The sequence below is a fragment of the Macrobrachium nipponense genome, chromosome 48 (genome assembly GCF_015104395.2).
Source record: "Macrobrachium nipponense isolate FS-2020 chromosome 48, ASM1510439v2, whole genome shotgun sequence".
Lineage (NCBI taxonomy): Eukaryota > Metazoa > Arthropoda > Malacostraca > Decapoda > Palaemonidae > Macrobrachium > Macrobrachium nipponense.
The window spans coordinates 21895267-21912485 of record NC_087223.1 but is presented as its reverse complement, the minus strand read 5'-3'; the positions used below and the strand labels follow the sequence as shown (position 1 = coordinate 21912485).

General features: G+C 40.8%; 1 protein-coding gene across 1 annotated transcript in view; it reads left to right on the top strand.

The window, feature by feature from the left end:
- LOC135205119 (NEDD8-activating enzyme E1 regulatory subunit-like) overlaps positions 1-13110 on the top strand; it is a 56712-nt gene extending 43602 nt beyond the window's left edge. The window contains 2 exon segments of the mRNA XM_064235468.1: positions 6299-6433; positions 12458-13110. Of these exon segments, the coding sequence (XP_064091538.1) occupies positions 6299-6433; positions 12458-12688 (366 nt within the window). The 3' untranslated portion in view covers positions 12689-13110.
- Positions 13111-17219: the final 4109 nt, after the last annotated feature.

Here is a 17219-nt window from a genome sequence, read left to right as displayed (position 1 = left end):
GGGAGGCGGGATCAGGAAACCTTCCCATTTTTCTATTCATAATTTTCTGTCGCCGGAGCTGAAAACACCTGTTTTCAGTACCTCCGTCTTAGGATTTTGAAACTCATTGCCGCTAAGTATCCTAATTGTCTTTTGATTTATTTACTTGGATTTGTGGCTAGGCATACACTATCTTAAATGATTTGAATTTGATTCTTTTTCTTTTTGCATAAGATATCTGAATCTAGTTAGGCTAGTTTCAGAGGGGATTGTCTGCAAAGATAGGGTGTGGCTACCAAAGCTTCGGTAGATCCGCACTTTGGTATGCACGAGGGGTAGGGGTCTTGCTTCTTTGTGAGATTTGTCATGTAAGGAGTGTGAGCTTGTCTAATTCCGTAAGAAACATGTATGATTCGTAGTACACTATTAATCAGTAAACATGTCTAATTCCGTAAGGAAGACGTATGATTCGTATGTACGCAATTAATCAGTAAACAAAAGTCAGGGTAGTGAACCTGCTAACTTCCTGTAGACTTTATTTTGCCTAACCCTGTAGTATGGGCCTACGGGTTATGAATATGTCTGCGAGAGGTGATCGCTCTCCTTCATGTTGTGTAGAGTGCTACTTCTGTTATTGTTACTCCTAAACCCTGTAATGTTGCCTTCGGGCCCTAAAACAGTGTCTGTAGTAGAGGTTATTGCCCTTTCTCTAATACTCTTTCGATCCGTACTTAGAATCGAAAGTGCTTGCTTTAGAGAGCAATAGTGAAGTGGCTAGTGCAGTTGACAGTGCCCCTTGTGTGGAGGGTGTGCGTCAGATCAGCCTTATTTCGCCTCTAGGCCGGGACCTCTGCTTGACTCCCAGGACCCGGGGAGAGAGCATGTTGAAAGCTGAAGGAGGGTTACGAGGAACCCCCACCGATCTGGGCTCCTTCGGCAGTTTCTGATGAAAATCCCCAGACTTGCCAAAGTGCGTGCACGTGCACGAATCCTGAAGGATTGCTTCTCGTCCTCCGAAGCGTCCTCCCCGCGCAGGGGTTGGAGCTTTCGGAAGGACTCGCGCCCTCTAAATAGAAGCTTTATAGAGGAGGACGCTTCACGTTTCTCTCTCTCTCTCTCGTCATGCGTTTCAGTGAGAAGTAATAAGGCGAACGTCGCCTGAACATGTGTACGTCTTTCCACCGAGAAATACGAAAAAGAAGTCGTAGTAGCAGGACGCTTTTGAGCACTGACGTCCGAGCTTTGTTCTGTGAGAATAAGAAGGCATTCCCTCGCCCCTCATATTCTTACACGATCAACCCTTCTCCTGAGACTGCTTCGTGCAGTCGGATTTTTCTCCGAGATGTATCTCGCTCTTCCCTGAAGGCAGTTTCTCTCGCTTGTTTTGACGCCTGTCAGGAGCGTGACGCTTTTCTGCACGCTTCTTTGGACGCTCGGCTTGGGCGGGACGCTCGGATGGACGCCAGGCGCGCGCGGGTGCACGCCAAGCGCGCGCCAGTGGACGCCGAGCGTGCGCCAGTGGACGCCGAGCGCGCGCCAGTGGACGCCGAGCGCGCGCCAGTGGACGCCGAGCGTGCACCAGCGCACGCCAGGTGTGTCGCCTGGCTGAACGTTTCTGTTGAACTCTGTTTCTGTTGAACTCTTCAAGCTCTTGTTTCAGATTTGGGCCTAAAGAATTTTTACCTCTACCTTCGGTGATACCTTCTACCTCACCTGCAAAGAATGTGAAGTAAGCAGTGCTTTGGAGGAAGCTTAAAGTGAACAGGCAACTTCTTCTTCGAAACCCAGCAAGACATCGGGTTTCGCGAATTCAAGAGGTCTCTGTCAATTAATATTGCTTTTCGCAAAGGTGGATGGAGTTAAGGAAAGCTCAAGGGAAGATCTCGTTTGCTCTACCGCAGTCAAGACTTTGTGATAAGGCAGTTACGGGTTATGTAAAAGCTCGACGTCCTGCTCGTCATGACGCTCGGCTACGTTCAGTAGGATTCTTGCAAAAGCACTCATCAAGAGGACGCTCTTCAGGAAAGCGCAAGACAGGACTTCCTTTGCCATACTGCCAATAAATTTAAGTTGCAGGCTTTTAGTCCATCTGAAAGGGCTTTTCAGATGATAGATTTTGTTAGTTCCTAAGTTCGGGACTACGCGGCTGCCGAAGTTGAACATCGGGGTCCTACCTGCCGAAAGCCCAGTCTCTTATCAGGATTCTTGCCCCTTCCTCGATTGATACGGGAATGGGAAAAATAATATGCTCGACTTCCTGGATTATGTTTTGTCAATTCAGTGACTTTCCCCCATTGACAATATACTATCGTTTTGTCAAGTAAGTGGGTATCCCCTCATTGACAAAATATCTCTTTGTCCCGTAAATGGGTTAGTTCTCATTGACAAAGATCTCAAAATAACTTTATATTGCGTAAGCGGATAAGCTCTTTTTGACAAGATTCATAAGAGCCCTCATCATCAATCGCAGACTCGTACAGTAATAGACTTGTAGACTATGTCAATGAACGCTTATGTCCAATAACATAAGAAGCTTGAGCTACTCCGCTTCGATTCTCAAAGATTTGTTCAATAAACTTGCCTGTCAGATATGTATGTAGCTGTGTTTCCGAATTCAGCTATAGATATCTCTGCCAGATAAGTATGAACAAACTTTTGTTGTTTCATAACAATTTCATATTTTGCCTTGCGTTATTTTACTACTGGTTGGTTCAAGTCATATACGCTTGCTGTAGTTACCTCTTCGGATGACAACCGAGAGGTCTATTGTCTTTTATTTTAAGGGCATTTAATCGTTCCTCCCTGCAGCCTACCAGGAGTTTCCGATTTTTCTTTTACCGTTGTTATGACGACACTAACGCACTTCTATATTAGCGCCTTCTGTTTCGCTTAAATATACCAGCTTGAGAGTCTCTTTCTGCTCAAAAATAACGGACCTATTTCTTCGTAGAATAGAGTAGCTGGCAACCCACGCATAACGGTAAGAGACGACGAATGTAAGCTGCTGCTGTCACTGTCCGCTCCAGTCCAACCGAGCCAGTCCCAGCTCGTTCGCTGTCATGCGCGGTAGTTTACGTCTCTCTCTCCTGCGGGATTGACTGACCAACTGTATCTCTGCCCTACAATCAAGGACTTTAGCCTAAGATTGAGGGGATTTCTTACATGAATGAATAAACATTGCATTCGTTTTGCCTTACTACGTTCAACAGAGATATCTCTTAATCCTTTCGGTGCTCGTTACCGCACGGTATAGAACTACGAGTCTACCGCAACATTGCACTATTATATGCTTTCCTGCTTAGGCAAAGCGCAGCCTTATTAGGGAAGTAAGCATACTCGGGGAGGGAATGGATGAGCTTGCTGGGGACTATTTTCCTTCCTGAAGAAGTTTGTTTACCCTGAATAGACTGCAATTCAGACCTCCACAGTTTTTTCCTACCGGGAAACTGAAATATTATTCAAGATCTAGGAATGATTCTGAACATCTCTCAGTGCGTCAAGTATCACCTGAGGTGATAGAAAGAAGGTGCCGGACATCTGGATAGGGTTTCAGATGTCCTGGATCTTAATCTGAAAGAAGTAGAAGCAATTCGGTCGTCCCTCCAGTCCTTGAAACGAGTTTTTGGAACCAGTGGTCCAGATCAACTCTGATATTCCACAGCTCTCTCATATCTTAAGAAGTATCTTCTCTCGGTCCCTGTTCGAGTTTACGAGAAAGAGCCTATTATAACAACAGGCGTAGAATGTAACGATCCTCTAGAGGTTCGTTACAGGATTGCAAAAGTCCGTACGAATCGTCTCGATCGACGGCAGCAACTACTGACTTCCGAGTGGAATCTTTCTTTAGAAGTATGTTGAGAGTTGTGGAGACTTTAGGGACGTCCTTTCATTCATCTCTTCGATATGTTGAGGACGAAGAGGCTTCTTCTTCTCTGCTCCCTTATTCTCGATCCGGGATCGGTACCATTAAACGCCATCCTATGATATTGAACGGGGATGGATGTTTAGTCTCTTTTCCCCTTTTTCATTCGCTTAGGAAATGTAATAAGTTTGATTTATGACGTCACAGGGAGCGACAATGACGCTGATCGCCCATGTTGGCCTTCAGGATCCTGGATTCACAGAGGTCACGTCCTTCCTAGTTCACTTCCAAGGACCTTTTCCGAGAGAGTCGGTCTATCTCTAACTCGAAAGGTACCTATAACCTCTCCGCTGTGAGTCTGACTATGTTCAGACTATCGAGATGTTGACAGGAATAAGATTACCGTCTTCCCTTTCCTTTCCGTCTGAAGAATGGGATAAGCTGGCAGTCACAACTATTAAAGAATACTCAAATATGTTGTTGACGGCCTTTGGGCTCAGAGATTTGCGTCTGTCAAACAACAAAGCCCTTCACGATCTTTGAGTTCTGTGGAATCTCGAAACTCGCTCACCATCTACTTTTTGTCTAACCTGTTTTCTCGGAGTCAGACACTCGTGCGAGATCAGGCGACATATAGTAGCCCTGAGTTTCTTGTTGACAGAAGTCGGTTGCGTTTATACACCCCCGATGATCGTGTAACATGAGACCAGGTTGGACTGTCAGGCATTCTTCCTTCGGGACTGAATCGCCTTTTTGCTCCTCGCTCCTTTCTCCTGGCACCAGAAGCTCGAGTCAGGAGTTGCTCAGGAGTTGATTCGTGACGACGTTGGGTTGCGTTGATAACCCCCAAGGTTTGCTTAGATTGAATCGCCCAGGCAGTCCAGACACTCATCCTTCAGCGAAGAATAGTGCCTTATGGTCTTCAGGGTACAGCCTTGCTGTCCTTGATTCGTCTGACTGGTCAACTGGTCGGTCACCTGACTTTAGTACAGACGGACTGACTGTGCATGTCCAGATCGAAGCTTTCAATATGGAACTTAGACGTAGTCTGAAGTTCTTGATGTCAAAGCTTTCGAACCTCTCCTACCTGTTAACTTCTTGCATGTGATCAGGAAGGCCTTCTTCTAACCACCCTAGATACGACAAAGAGGGTTAGTGAGATTTTGAACCATTGTCACAAGTTTTGGCTTTAGAGAACACAAGGCGGTGTGCCCTCTAAGCCTTCCGTTGTGGCCTAAGAATGGAAACCCGTTTTGTCCTTGGGCCAGGAGCTTGGAAGCAAGGATGGCACAAGTTAGTGGGCAGGGAGCCAGAGAGAGTCCTGTGCCCTGTCAGGTCTCTCAAGTTTTATCTACATAAAACTCAAGAAAGTCGAAGTCATTCGGGCAATCTGCAGTGTTCCGAAAAAGACCAGACTTGCCCATATCGAAGAAACACCTGGCTTTAGTGTTAAGGAGTTCTTTCAAAAAATGCTCCTTCATTGTATTTGCACAAAGATTTGAAATCTTTTGATCTGAATGCTCACGAGGTGAGGGCGCGGCCTCGGAAGCATTTCAACAGAGCATGGCACTCAGCAACATCCTGAGTACCATGTTTTAGCGAAGCAACTCTGTGTTCACTTCACACTCCCTGCGAGATGTGAAGATGGCATATGAGATCTGCTGCTCGCTAGGGCCATACGTGTCTGCAGACACAATCTTGGGGCAAGAAGTACCACTCATCCTATCCTGTAGAAAATGGTTAGGAAGAGCTCTTAATTTAGTTGTTGAGTCGCCGACAACGGCGACTTCTTAACTCTTAAGCCTAGTTAACACACTTAACTTTGGCTAGGTGGTCAGGTGGTGATATATATATTTATATATATATTTATTTTACTTCTTAGCCCATCATGGTGGTCAACATGGTCTAGTCACGTCGTGGTCTCGCCCCTGTTGACAGATCATCTGGAGTGCACCAGCTATATAGGTCTTTACCTCGCTGGCACTCTAGTAGCACAAGCAGACTTACGTGGCAATAACCACGAAGCCAGCTATGCTAACAGGTGGAACCAAGATGTAAATCATCTGCATGCAGTTTGTTTCCCAAAATCCTTCTATTCTGCTCCCTTCCCACCTCCAACGGTGGGATCAGCTATATATATATCTGACAGGTAAGTTTCATGAACAAAATGATATTGTTATGATACAATAAAGTTTGTTCATACTACCTGCAGATATATAAATCAAGTACCCACCCACCTCCCCTCAGGGGGACAGTGGAAATAAAAATATGAATAGAAAATGGGAATGGTTCCTGATACCCGCCTCCCAGCGGCGGGAATGGGTACTAACACCTGGCTGACCACTGCGTGTGTCGGAAGTTTGAAATCTGTTGGACTTAAAGAAAATACAGCTATATATATATCGCCAGGTAAGTATGAACAAACTTTATTGTATCATAACAATATCATGTTTCAGTGCGCAGTTAGACAACCCAGAAAGTGAGTTAGTTTGGTATGTGATGCTCAGAGCTGTTGACCAGTTCCATTCTGAGTTTCGGGCATATCCAGGATATTTTAATGATCAAGTGGAGACTGATATTGTACGACTAAAGGTCAGTAATTAATATGGTTTGTGTTGGTGCACATAAAAATTAGTAATTAATTTTAAGTGCACATAGTAAATTTTATAACCTACAGGTAAAGTAATGGAGAACAGTTGTGATCAAATACAACCAAATTTTTTACAGTTTCTACCAGTAGGTGCACTAATTTCGTTATAATTTTTCCCCACAAGAAGAAGCAGTGGGCTTATACTAATAGCCAGTAACCAAAACACGCTGTGTCTTCTAACTTTACTTCTTGATGGTTGAGTGGGTAGCTGTTTCAGTGCATCTTGATGATGCCCTCACACACACACAGGCTTAAAACAGGAAATATTGGAACTACATATGTACAGTGTAAGAGGGTGTTAACGAGCCAACTAACATAAAAATTCATTGCGGAGGTAGAGAGAGAAGCGGGTAGCTGTCGGTGTAGTCCTCTTACTTTTCTTCTGGTTCGCAATAAACCTCCCGTATCTTCGCTTGCTTCTTGTGATATCTTCCTGTAATACCTTACTGTGCCATGTTAGTTGGGACGAGATGTGAAAGAAGCTCATCTGAAATGTACATTTCATTATTAAGTAAGGTTATAATGCAACAAGGACAATGTGTGTGAGCAATTAAACTCAAGAGAGGGAAAGCAGCGTACTGCTAGGCACTGGATTTGAATGTGTTCGGTTGCCACTTATCAATATGCATGTGAGGCAAGACCACAGTTGCCACATATCAATACATACAGTGTTATATACATGGGAGGTAAGAATACATTATACAATGATGGATGTATGATATTTAGAGCTAAAGCCCAGGCACTGGGGCCAAGAAGGCCATTCAGTGCCGTAATGAAGGTTAAGTAAGTTGAATTATGGTAAATGAATTAATGAATTAGTGAAAGAAATGATTCATAAAATTAGATGTGACTAATAAATAAAATAAAAATATGAAGTTTAATATATATTAAAAATAGTTTCATGTCTTTAAAAATCTGTATGTGATATACATTGGCTCCCGTATTCGCGGGGATGCGTACCTAGACCCCCCCCATGAATAGTTAGAAGACCCGCGAATGTTTGGAACCCCTATAAAAACGCTAAAAACAGCCTATTTTGTTAGTTAAAACTCAAGAAAAACCCACTAAAAATGTTCATACTTGGTTTTTTTAATAGTTTTATCACAAAAAGTGTTTTTAATGATGAAATTGATAAAAAAAAACAGGAATTTGTGGTATTTCTCGTAGAAAAATACTTCGAATGTATGAACTTTTCCTGCGAATAATGCGGGGAAATGTTCCCGAGAGAAATCCGCGAATGTGATTCGTCCGCGAATCTGGAGAACGTGAATACAGTGGGTCCAATGTATAAATAATTAACTAAATGTTATTAAAATTTTTATACACTTTAAAAAGGAGATGAGAGCAGAAATATCTGCTTCATCTCCCAAAATATTTGAGAGGGGATTTACCTCATAAATATCTTTCCATTGGTTAAAAATATCTGGGGCAAACCATCAGAATGTGCTCCACTGTTAGTATCTCGTCGCAGTAAGCAAACACTGGTGGGCTGCTTCTTCTAAAATAAACTGATGGGTTTAGTAAGTGTGCCCAATCCTTAATCTCGTTAAAATAACCTCTGTTCGTCTGTCAAGCTGGGAATGACGAAGGCTGCGGCAGTATATTTGTCCTAATATGTCTACTTACTATTATTGGCAAGAAGAGGAGAAGTCCACCTTTTTTGCCATTTACTTAATACATAAGACCTGATAGGACCTTTGAGATCTGTATGAAGCACTTTCCTGAAGGTTGTTTCTGGCAAAGCGCTAGCAGCTTTTGCTTCCCTGTCTGCAGTCTCATTTCCGTGAATCCCCACGTGAGAAGGGACCCAAAAGAAAGAGACTGACTTACACAGACAATATATATGGAAAAGAAACTCCTGAAGTTCTTGGATTAACGGATGAAAGCTATTAAAATTTTTTTATAGCTTCTAAAGTGCTTTTAGAATCCGAGTACATAACATAATTAGTGCCGCTACTTTGAAGAACTAAACCTAGGGTCAGATTAATTCGGCAGTAAATATTGATGCAAAGTCAGGTCATTTAGCTGTATATGCTGTATCACCAAGGATAACAGCACACCCAACACCACTATCTGACTTTGATCCATCTGTATAAATTTTCACATAATTAGCAAGGGTAATGTCGTGCTCTAAGAATTTTCCCCTAATCTTTTCTTCAGTACAGTCGTCCTTAAATGATTTCTTACATACTAATGCTTCAGGAATAGGCCATGGAGGATTTACAGGATGTTTTATTTCCAGGACTTCTTGGATTTGAGATGGTTATCCCTAACATCCTCGTTCAGAGTAATTTGGAATGGTTTAGAAGCTCTTGTACCAGAGAAATTCCGCGAGTCTGTTTCCTTAAGTACTTGAATGGAGGGATTTTTGGGAGCACTTTTCATTCTAGCCACGTATCGCAACCCTAGCTCTTGCCTTCTTAGATCAAGGGGTAGATGATCTGTGTCGACATATATGCTTTAAACAGGAGAAGTTGTTCTAAAGCCCCTGAGCATATTCTCAACCCATGTTCTGTACAACATCCAATTTCTTTAGCTTTGGTTTTACAAGCTGAGGAGTTGATCTGACAACATAGTCTAGCTTGGAGCAACACAGCGAGTCGTATAGCCTCAGAAGGGGATTTCTTATCAGCCCCCCAACTAAAACAGACAACCTTTTTAAAATATTCAAAGATTTTTTACATTAATCTTTAGGGCATTTATGTGGCTGGCCCATGTTAATTTGTGGTTAATAATCATCCCCAGAAATTTTAACTTACTTCACTTTCATAAGGAACGATAGATCCTTTTAAACTAAGTGTGGAAACTTCTTCCACATGCCGGCATCTGGTAAACCTTACTGCAACTGTTTTGGAAGAGGAGAATTTAAACAATTCTCATCAGCCCACTTGTAGGTAATTGCATTAAATAGCCCTTTGCAAATGTTTACATACTGACAATGAATCATATCGTGTGCAGTATATTACAAGGTCATCAACAAAAAGTGAGCATTTAACAGGAGGTAAGATTTTTTCAACCACTATTTATTGCCACTGAAAGGAGTGTTACACTTAAAACGCTTCCTTGGGGAACTCCTTCCTCCTGCACAAAAGGTTGGGAGAAAGTTTCCCACTTTTACCTTTAAAAATCTGTCCGTTAAAAATGAATATATAAATCTGATCATTCTTCCACATATGCCCATCTTGTGCAATTGTTTTTTTAGGTCAAAAAATACTCCGATGGTCTGACATTGTTTGGCGAATCCTTTCTGGATTTGGTTGGTCAGCCTCAGCAACGGATCAAGGATGGAGCGGTTTTTCCTGAAACCAAATTGAAATGATGATATTAATCCTTTAGTTTCTAAGTGCCAAACTAGTCTAGTATTTATCATTTTCTCCATCAGCTTATACGTACACACAGCTGGTAAGAGCTATTGGTCTATAGCTGGTGGCTAGGGAAGCATCTTTATTAGGCTTTTTAATAGGAACGACTATGGATATTTTCCAGCTATTAGGTAAAATTCCCGTTTCCCATATTTTGTTTATAATCGAGTAGATATTTTTTGGCATCGTCTGGGAGGTGTTTAAGCATTTGATATATGATTGTATCCTCACCTGGAGTTGTGGATTCACTAGAAGAGAGCACCTCCCGTAATTCTCTCAAGGAAAACTGTAGTTTGAATGGTTCAGATTTCCTGAATCGAATTCCAGAATCATTTCAGAAATTCCTAATTTTTGAAATTCTTGAGAAAATAAGTTGTTGGCGCTGGAAACTCAGAAAAGTGTTTTCCTAGCTCATTGGCAACTTCAGTGGGCTCTGTGATCAGAGCATCATTTATTTTTAATGAGGGTAATGGTGATGCAACAAATTTCCCACTCAGTTTCCTTATTTTGTGCCACACCACTTTCAGTGGTCTTTGAGTTTATTCCATTATATAGTAAAGCCAACTTTCTCTTTTGGCTCTCTTATAAAAGCGCCGTTGCTTGGCTAAAGCACGTTTGTAGATTGATTTAGACGAGGAGAGTCACTAGTTTGTAAACGTCTGTAGTACTTCTTAGTAACTTTCCTCAGAATACCACAAGTCTTATTCCACCAGGGAACTGCAGGTCTACGAGCTTTGCCTTTTGTTTTGGGAATAGAGCCTTCAGCACTCTTCAGAGTAGATTCAATAAAGTAATCATAAGCATCTAGATGAGAATGAAATGACTCAAACTCCCTATCTAGTTTGACGCCCTTACTGAATTTATCCGTCTGCCTCCTCTACCTTCCACTTTGGTAAAACTTCAGATGGACCATTCACAGCATATTTCAAATGGATCGGGTAATGATCACTCCCATTTAAATTTTCATTAACAGACCAACTAAAATCAAGGTGGATACTTGTTGAAGAGATACTTAGGTCCAGTGCAGAGAAATGATGATCATGAATGCTGTGGAAAGTCACTGACTCATTATTATATAGGATAACATCATTCCTATCAATAATGTCTTCATTAATTTCCCTTTACTCTCTAGAAACCGACTTCTCAAAGGGGGTTGTGGGCATTAAAATCTTCTAAGAGAAGTAAAGGAGCTGGAAGTTGGTTAATTAAGGACTGAATATCTTCACTGTTGAAAGCAAGATCTGGTGGGAGGTATAAGGAGCAGACTGTTATCCCCTTTTCCAAGATGACTGTAATAGCAACAGCCTGTAGAGTTGTATTTAATTGTATTATGGAGTGCTGCAGAGCTTTATTAACAATAATTGCAGCACCTCTATGGGCCCGACCACCACTTAGGGGAGAGGAGTTAAATATTGTATAATTTAGTCCAGGATTATAAGGAGAGTTACCTAACATTGTCTCCTGCAGGCATATAATCCCTGGATTGGATTCATAAATTAAGACTTTAAGGCCTTCTGTACGGGCTCTGAGACCTTTACAGATCCACTGAAGGATATCGAACATGAATGTTTAGGTGGTAAAAGTGCTACTTCCCACTCCTTAGAGGGGAAGTACTGTTCCTAGTGTGGAGAGGAAAGTTAACCTTTATAAGTGATTGTTTCTTTAATCCCTTTTCATTTGAATGGGAATTTAGAGTTTTTGGCCGATCATATTTCTGGTTATGATTCTGATCAGAATTTCTACTGTGATTCTGTGAATCACAAGGTTCATTTGTCTCAGGGTGGCAAGACTGATCAGGACTCTCATGTTTTTGGGCTGAAGCTGCTTTTGGAACCAACTTTCTAGGTGGAGAGATCTCTTCCAAAACACTGAACCCATTTGAGGTTTTTTATTTTAAAGCCATCATTATTTGGGGATGTATTCCTTGTGCGTTTCTTGGCGGTTGTAATTATAGTTTAGTTTTCATTTTTGTTTGTGGCTGTGACAATTAATGGCTCTGAATTAGCTCTATCTAATTGGGCTTGGTCCCTTGGCTTATTCTTGTTGGAAGTGTTTTTGGAACAGTTTCCTGAATTATTAATTAATTTTGGCTCCCTTTTTTTTTTGGGGAGGTGAGCCTGAAACCATCATATTCGTCGCCTTTGTATTGACTTTGGGAGGTAGAGTTTTCTGTACTTCTTGAAGTACAACTTTTGGTGTTGGACTCCAAGGCACCAGCAGATGAACATTTCTGGACAGATGGGGATTTTCATTATTGACAGTCCTGGGAGTAGCAGGTGTGTGATGCCTACTATATTGCTGGAATTTTTCATAAGCTTTATTACTGAAGCATAGGTAGAGTTGGCACTTTTGTTTGCCCCCATTATCACACGCTTTGCTTCGCTAATGCTGACATGTTCATTGTCAGCCACTGCCAATACATCTTCAAATCTGGATCTGAGGCAAGCCCTAGAATTTGGAGAGTGATCACCCTTACATTGAAAACAGTATTCAGTAGCTTGTGAGCTTTTAACTTAATAGATTCATAAAATGTGCTACATTTATTGTACTAATATATCGTTTTGTAAGCTTAATGTCTCACCATCCCGTATTTATACATTTCAGGTATGCGTCAATAGGCTTCTAGCTGACTGGGGCTGTGGACCCATTATAAAAGACGACTTCATACACGAGATGTGTCGGTACGGCGCAGCCGAGGTCCACTCTGTAGCTGCGTACATTGGCGGCTGTGCAGCGCACGAAGTAATCAAGCTAGTGACAGGGCAGTACGTACCGATCAATAATACTCACATTTATAACGCCATTACTGCAACATCGGCAACATTCACCCTGTGATCTGATTCCTTAGCCATTTGCTAAATGTTCTTGATGTAAGACTTAAGTTATTTTTCAGTCTCTAAAATATCATTCATCATGTAACAGTGGTATATTGTTCTGTAAAGCATTGCCTATTGTACAACATGCCTGACAAGCTGAAGAATTCAGTATATCACCTCACTTTGCAACGTAAGTGGCTAAATACTTTATCTTGACATAGATTTCCAGATTTATAATAAACAAGTAGGACTTAAGATTTGTCGTAAGTTTCCCGTTATACTTCCTGGAGGTTGTGAGGCTTTGTCACAACCTGTTGCTTTCAGACTTATCTAGGATTTTTTGGATATTTATTCAGTTGTGTATGGATTTGTTTTTTTCCTCTCTTTTTGTGAATACAGCATTTCTTGTTTCAGATTTTATAATAAAAACCAATTCTTGTTGTTTTTGTGTTTTCATCTTTTTCCTTGAGTTTTTTGAAAAGGAATGAAGGGTTGTTGAAATGATTGAGTTCACTTTGAAACAATATTTTGGACCAGCCAACAAGTGTCCACTGATTCATTTTATATAATTAGCTGGTCTATTATTTCAACCCACTGAAACCTGAATAACTTCAAAACAGAGACAGCTATAAGGAAAGTTAAAAATACCACTTGTGTAGAAAGTAGTGACAAAAAACAATTATTTAGTACAGTAGTACCTCATATTTCGAACTTAATCCGTTCCAGAAGGCTGTTCGAAGTATGATTTGTTCGAAATATGAAACTAATATCCCTAAAAGAAATAGGGAATCAGGATAATGCATTCCAGCCAACCCAAAGTCCCCCTTTTCACATTTTTTCTATTATTAATGTGTTCAAAAGTTAGATCATGAGTGTAAAGTAATGAAACAGTAAGTTATATGAAGTAAAATGTTCTAAATTTTATATCTTCTGTGTACGATTTATGAACTGTTGGTAAAATTGGCGCCAGCTGGCTGGGGGATGGAGGGAGGAGAGACGGGAACCCTTTTGAGCAAACCGAATTGATCGCAGTATGCAAAGGTTGATAACAAAATACCTTTTATTCACACTAGGCACACCGATAATTAAAGGAGTCGATAGTGTGTGTGTGTGTCCTATTGTGTCTGAGAGAGAGAGAGAGTAATCAGCATGTTTACACTTGGTTCTTAAGTGCACGAAATAGATTAATTATGCCACAATACATCAACTTACTGTTGGCAAACGGCAGACTCTTAAAACAAACATGAGGATTTTACAAACAAATATGGAGTAAGTCAAGAATGCAAGAAAATGGCAAGGGAAAGAAGAAATAAACAACTTGTTCACAAGGAAGCCGTTTGTTAAAGACAAACAATCGAAGGCATGAAGCAGAAGCTGAAAGCGGCGTCAGTTTGTTTATTACAGAGCAGAGTTACTTTTACAGTAGTGAAAACATCGTAAAAAGCAATTATCACTAGATTGGTATTTTACCGTATCAAAAATAAGGGTGATTTGGGCAGATAGAGTGTAGGTAAAAGAAGTGGGGGAATAATCATCCCAGATTAGCTAATAAGTCAATGGGAAGCAGAGCCGTTCTCTCTCTCTCTCTCTCTCTCTCTCTCTCTCTCAGCGCACCGAACACTGACTCGAGCACGTTTTTTTTTTTTTTTTTTTTACCGTGTTGCATTTGTTTTCATGTTTTATCATTGTTAAATTTGTGAAATATCATTTTTTATGTGAATTGGTACTGCTTTTACGTACATATTATAGTAAAGATTTTACTGTCTCTTCTTTTCTCCTCAACAATATCACGACGCACGATAACTTAAAATCATTCATTCATTATTCCTAAAAAATATAAACGCTACCTCCCTCTACATCAAGATAGCTGTGTATCACCGCAATGACGAATGATTTTGTTAATCATTTGTGCTAAGTTTTATTGTGAAAAAGTTTGTTCTTTCATTTACTATTTTGTTAACATTGTTCAACTCAAGGTCCAAAGAGTATAGGAGGTCTTGTCAGCGCTGACCCAAAATATACTTCTGCTAGGTCGAGAGCGTGACGTCAACTCAGCCTAGCCTTAGGCTACCACGAGGGAGGTCCTTTATTAATCCAATGGACAACGGCAAATACTATACGTGTTTGCGGATGTTCTACATCTAGTTAAGCTTTTTAGAAATAATTCTCATGATCATGAATTCATATTGCCGGATGGTACAGTTGCCTCAAAGCGTTCCTTCACCCCGCCCCCTTCTGTTTCATGATAATGGTCTGGTAACAGCAATGAAGCCTGTTTGTCTTGTAACGACGGATGTGAATGGTCGAGCTACTGGATGCCAATTTTCATATTTTCTAATCACTACTGTAGACAATATGTTAATGGTATACGAATAATAGTTCATATTACCAGTGAACTGAGTCGATGTTAAACAAATAGAAAAATAGTATAGTAACAGAGCAATAAAAATAGCAATGGTAAAAATCATATTCAGTCCTCATTAACCATAATCGTCAACTCTGTTCCATTCAGGTGTGGCTGTGCAGGCATTTGCTGGGATCCCACTTTTGTTCATGGTAGATCATTATTAGGTGTTAATTTCAGAGTTATTTGAATGGAAATACGCTTTGGATTTAACAATCAATCCATCTATAAAGTAATGAAATTGTAAACGCAAATACGAAGACCTATAAATATGATTTCATAAAGGCAATTATGATAGCCATTGACAGTTTACGATATGGAAGGCTTTGGGAAAAAGGAAAAATTATAGACCACCAGATGTATACCTGTTTTTTATTCGAGCCACTTCTCACCAGAGTAGCCTAGATGGAAATTTCTCAGGCCGGTAATTAACTCTAGTCTTCCGAGTAACAACACACCTTAACCACCCTGATGGTCCTTATATACCACCCCAAGAGTGGATTAAAAGGAATAGTTTGCAGTCAGTGTGAGTTTTCATTTCAGACTTTCGTCTCGTGGTAATCGTGACTGGATTTCTTGTCGCTTTAGTCTAGAATTTGTCGACAATTTAAGATCCCGTGGATTTGTCAGTTCAATGAATTCAAGATACATTAGTTTTTTATTTTTTATTTGTAATAAAATTTTAATTGAAACTAAATTTGATTAGTTTTTTGTTTGTGAAAATGAGCACCAAACTAATCTTGAAGGGAACACGTAGTTCATTTGGCTACATCCACTGTAATTGTTATTCATTCTTTTTCATTGTTCCTGATTCCAGTAATTGCAGCTCTGAATTATCCTGACTCTTCCCTGATTAGAGCATCAGTGTCGATTTTTGCTTTCCTTATCGTTAAGATCAAATTTAAATGAGAATAACTAACGGCTCCACCCACCGCCGCCACCCCCCCCCCCCCACCCACCGACCCTTAAGGTAGCCCCTGCAACCCCTCCCAAGGTCACTCCCTCACGAGATGTGGTGTGGAAAAAACAAATCCAGTAATCTTAATATTTCAACGGTCACATGCCCATTCTTTCCCCTCTTCTACAAAGCTCTGGAACTGCAGTCTAATAAGTTCTGTTTGCCTTTGCTTTCAAGGTCAACCCTTGATATTCTAATATCTTGTTTCTTGTTCTTGATTTTTTTTGGGAGGGGGTTTTGGTTTGGTCATAGCACCTAGCTCATTCATTCTCCTCATGATTAGAAAGCAGCAGTACTTAGGTCTTAACAGAATTTAGTGTAGCCCTTGACGTGGTAGCCAAAGGCTTCTGCAAAATGATTAACCTGTTATTTAATTTTCTGAGTAAATTTGATTCGACTGGCATTTCACCAAGCTTAATTTCCTTTCGAAGCAACGAAATCCGTTACAACTTATTATATATGTTTATTAGATGCAATTAAAGCTTTCTGACAGCTCAGGATATAATTAGGGATGAAAGTGTTTTTGAAGTAAAGCAACAGGATGCACAATGTCATTGGTTTCGATACTAAAAGGCCATATTCTTCTAACCTTGGCCTAGGCCTACATCTTGAGCAGGACATTTAGATAACTACTTACTGGAGAGAAGCATTGAAGTCTCCTGTTGGAGACTCCAATGCTGCCTCCAGTAAGTAGTTATCTGAGACCTGGAGACTTCAATGCTGCCTCCAGTAAGTAGTTATCTTGACCTGGAGACTTCAATGCTGCCTCCAGTAAGTAGTCATCTGTGACCTGGAGACTCCAATGCTGTACTCCAGTAAGTAGTTATCTGTGTCCTGGAGACTCCAATGCTGCCTCAGTAAGTAGTATCTGTGTCCATGGAGACTCAAATGCTGCCTCCAGTAAGTAGTTATCTGTGACCTGGAGACTTCAATGCTGCCTCCAGTAAGTAGTTATCTGAGTTCCCGGAGACTCCCAATAGGTCTCCGGTAAGTAGTTATTTATATTCCGGGAGACTTCAATGCAGCTTCCAGTAAGTAGTTCTATATCCCTGGAGACTTCAATGCTGCCTCCAGTAAGTAGTTATCTATATCCCTGGAGACTTCAATGCTGCCTCCAGTAAGTAGTTATCTATATCCCTGGAGACTTCAATGCTGCCTCCAGTAAGTAGTTATCTATATCCCTGGAGA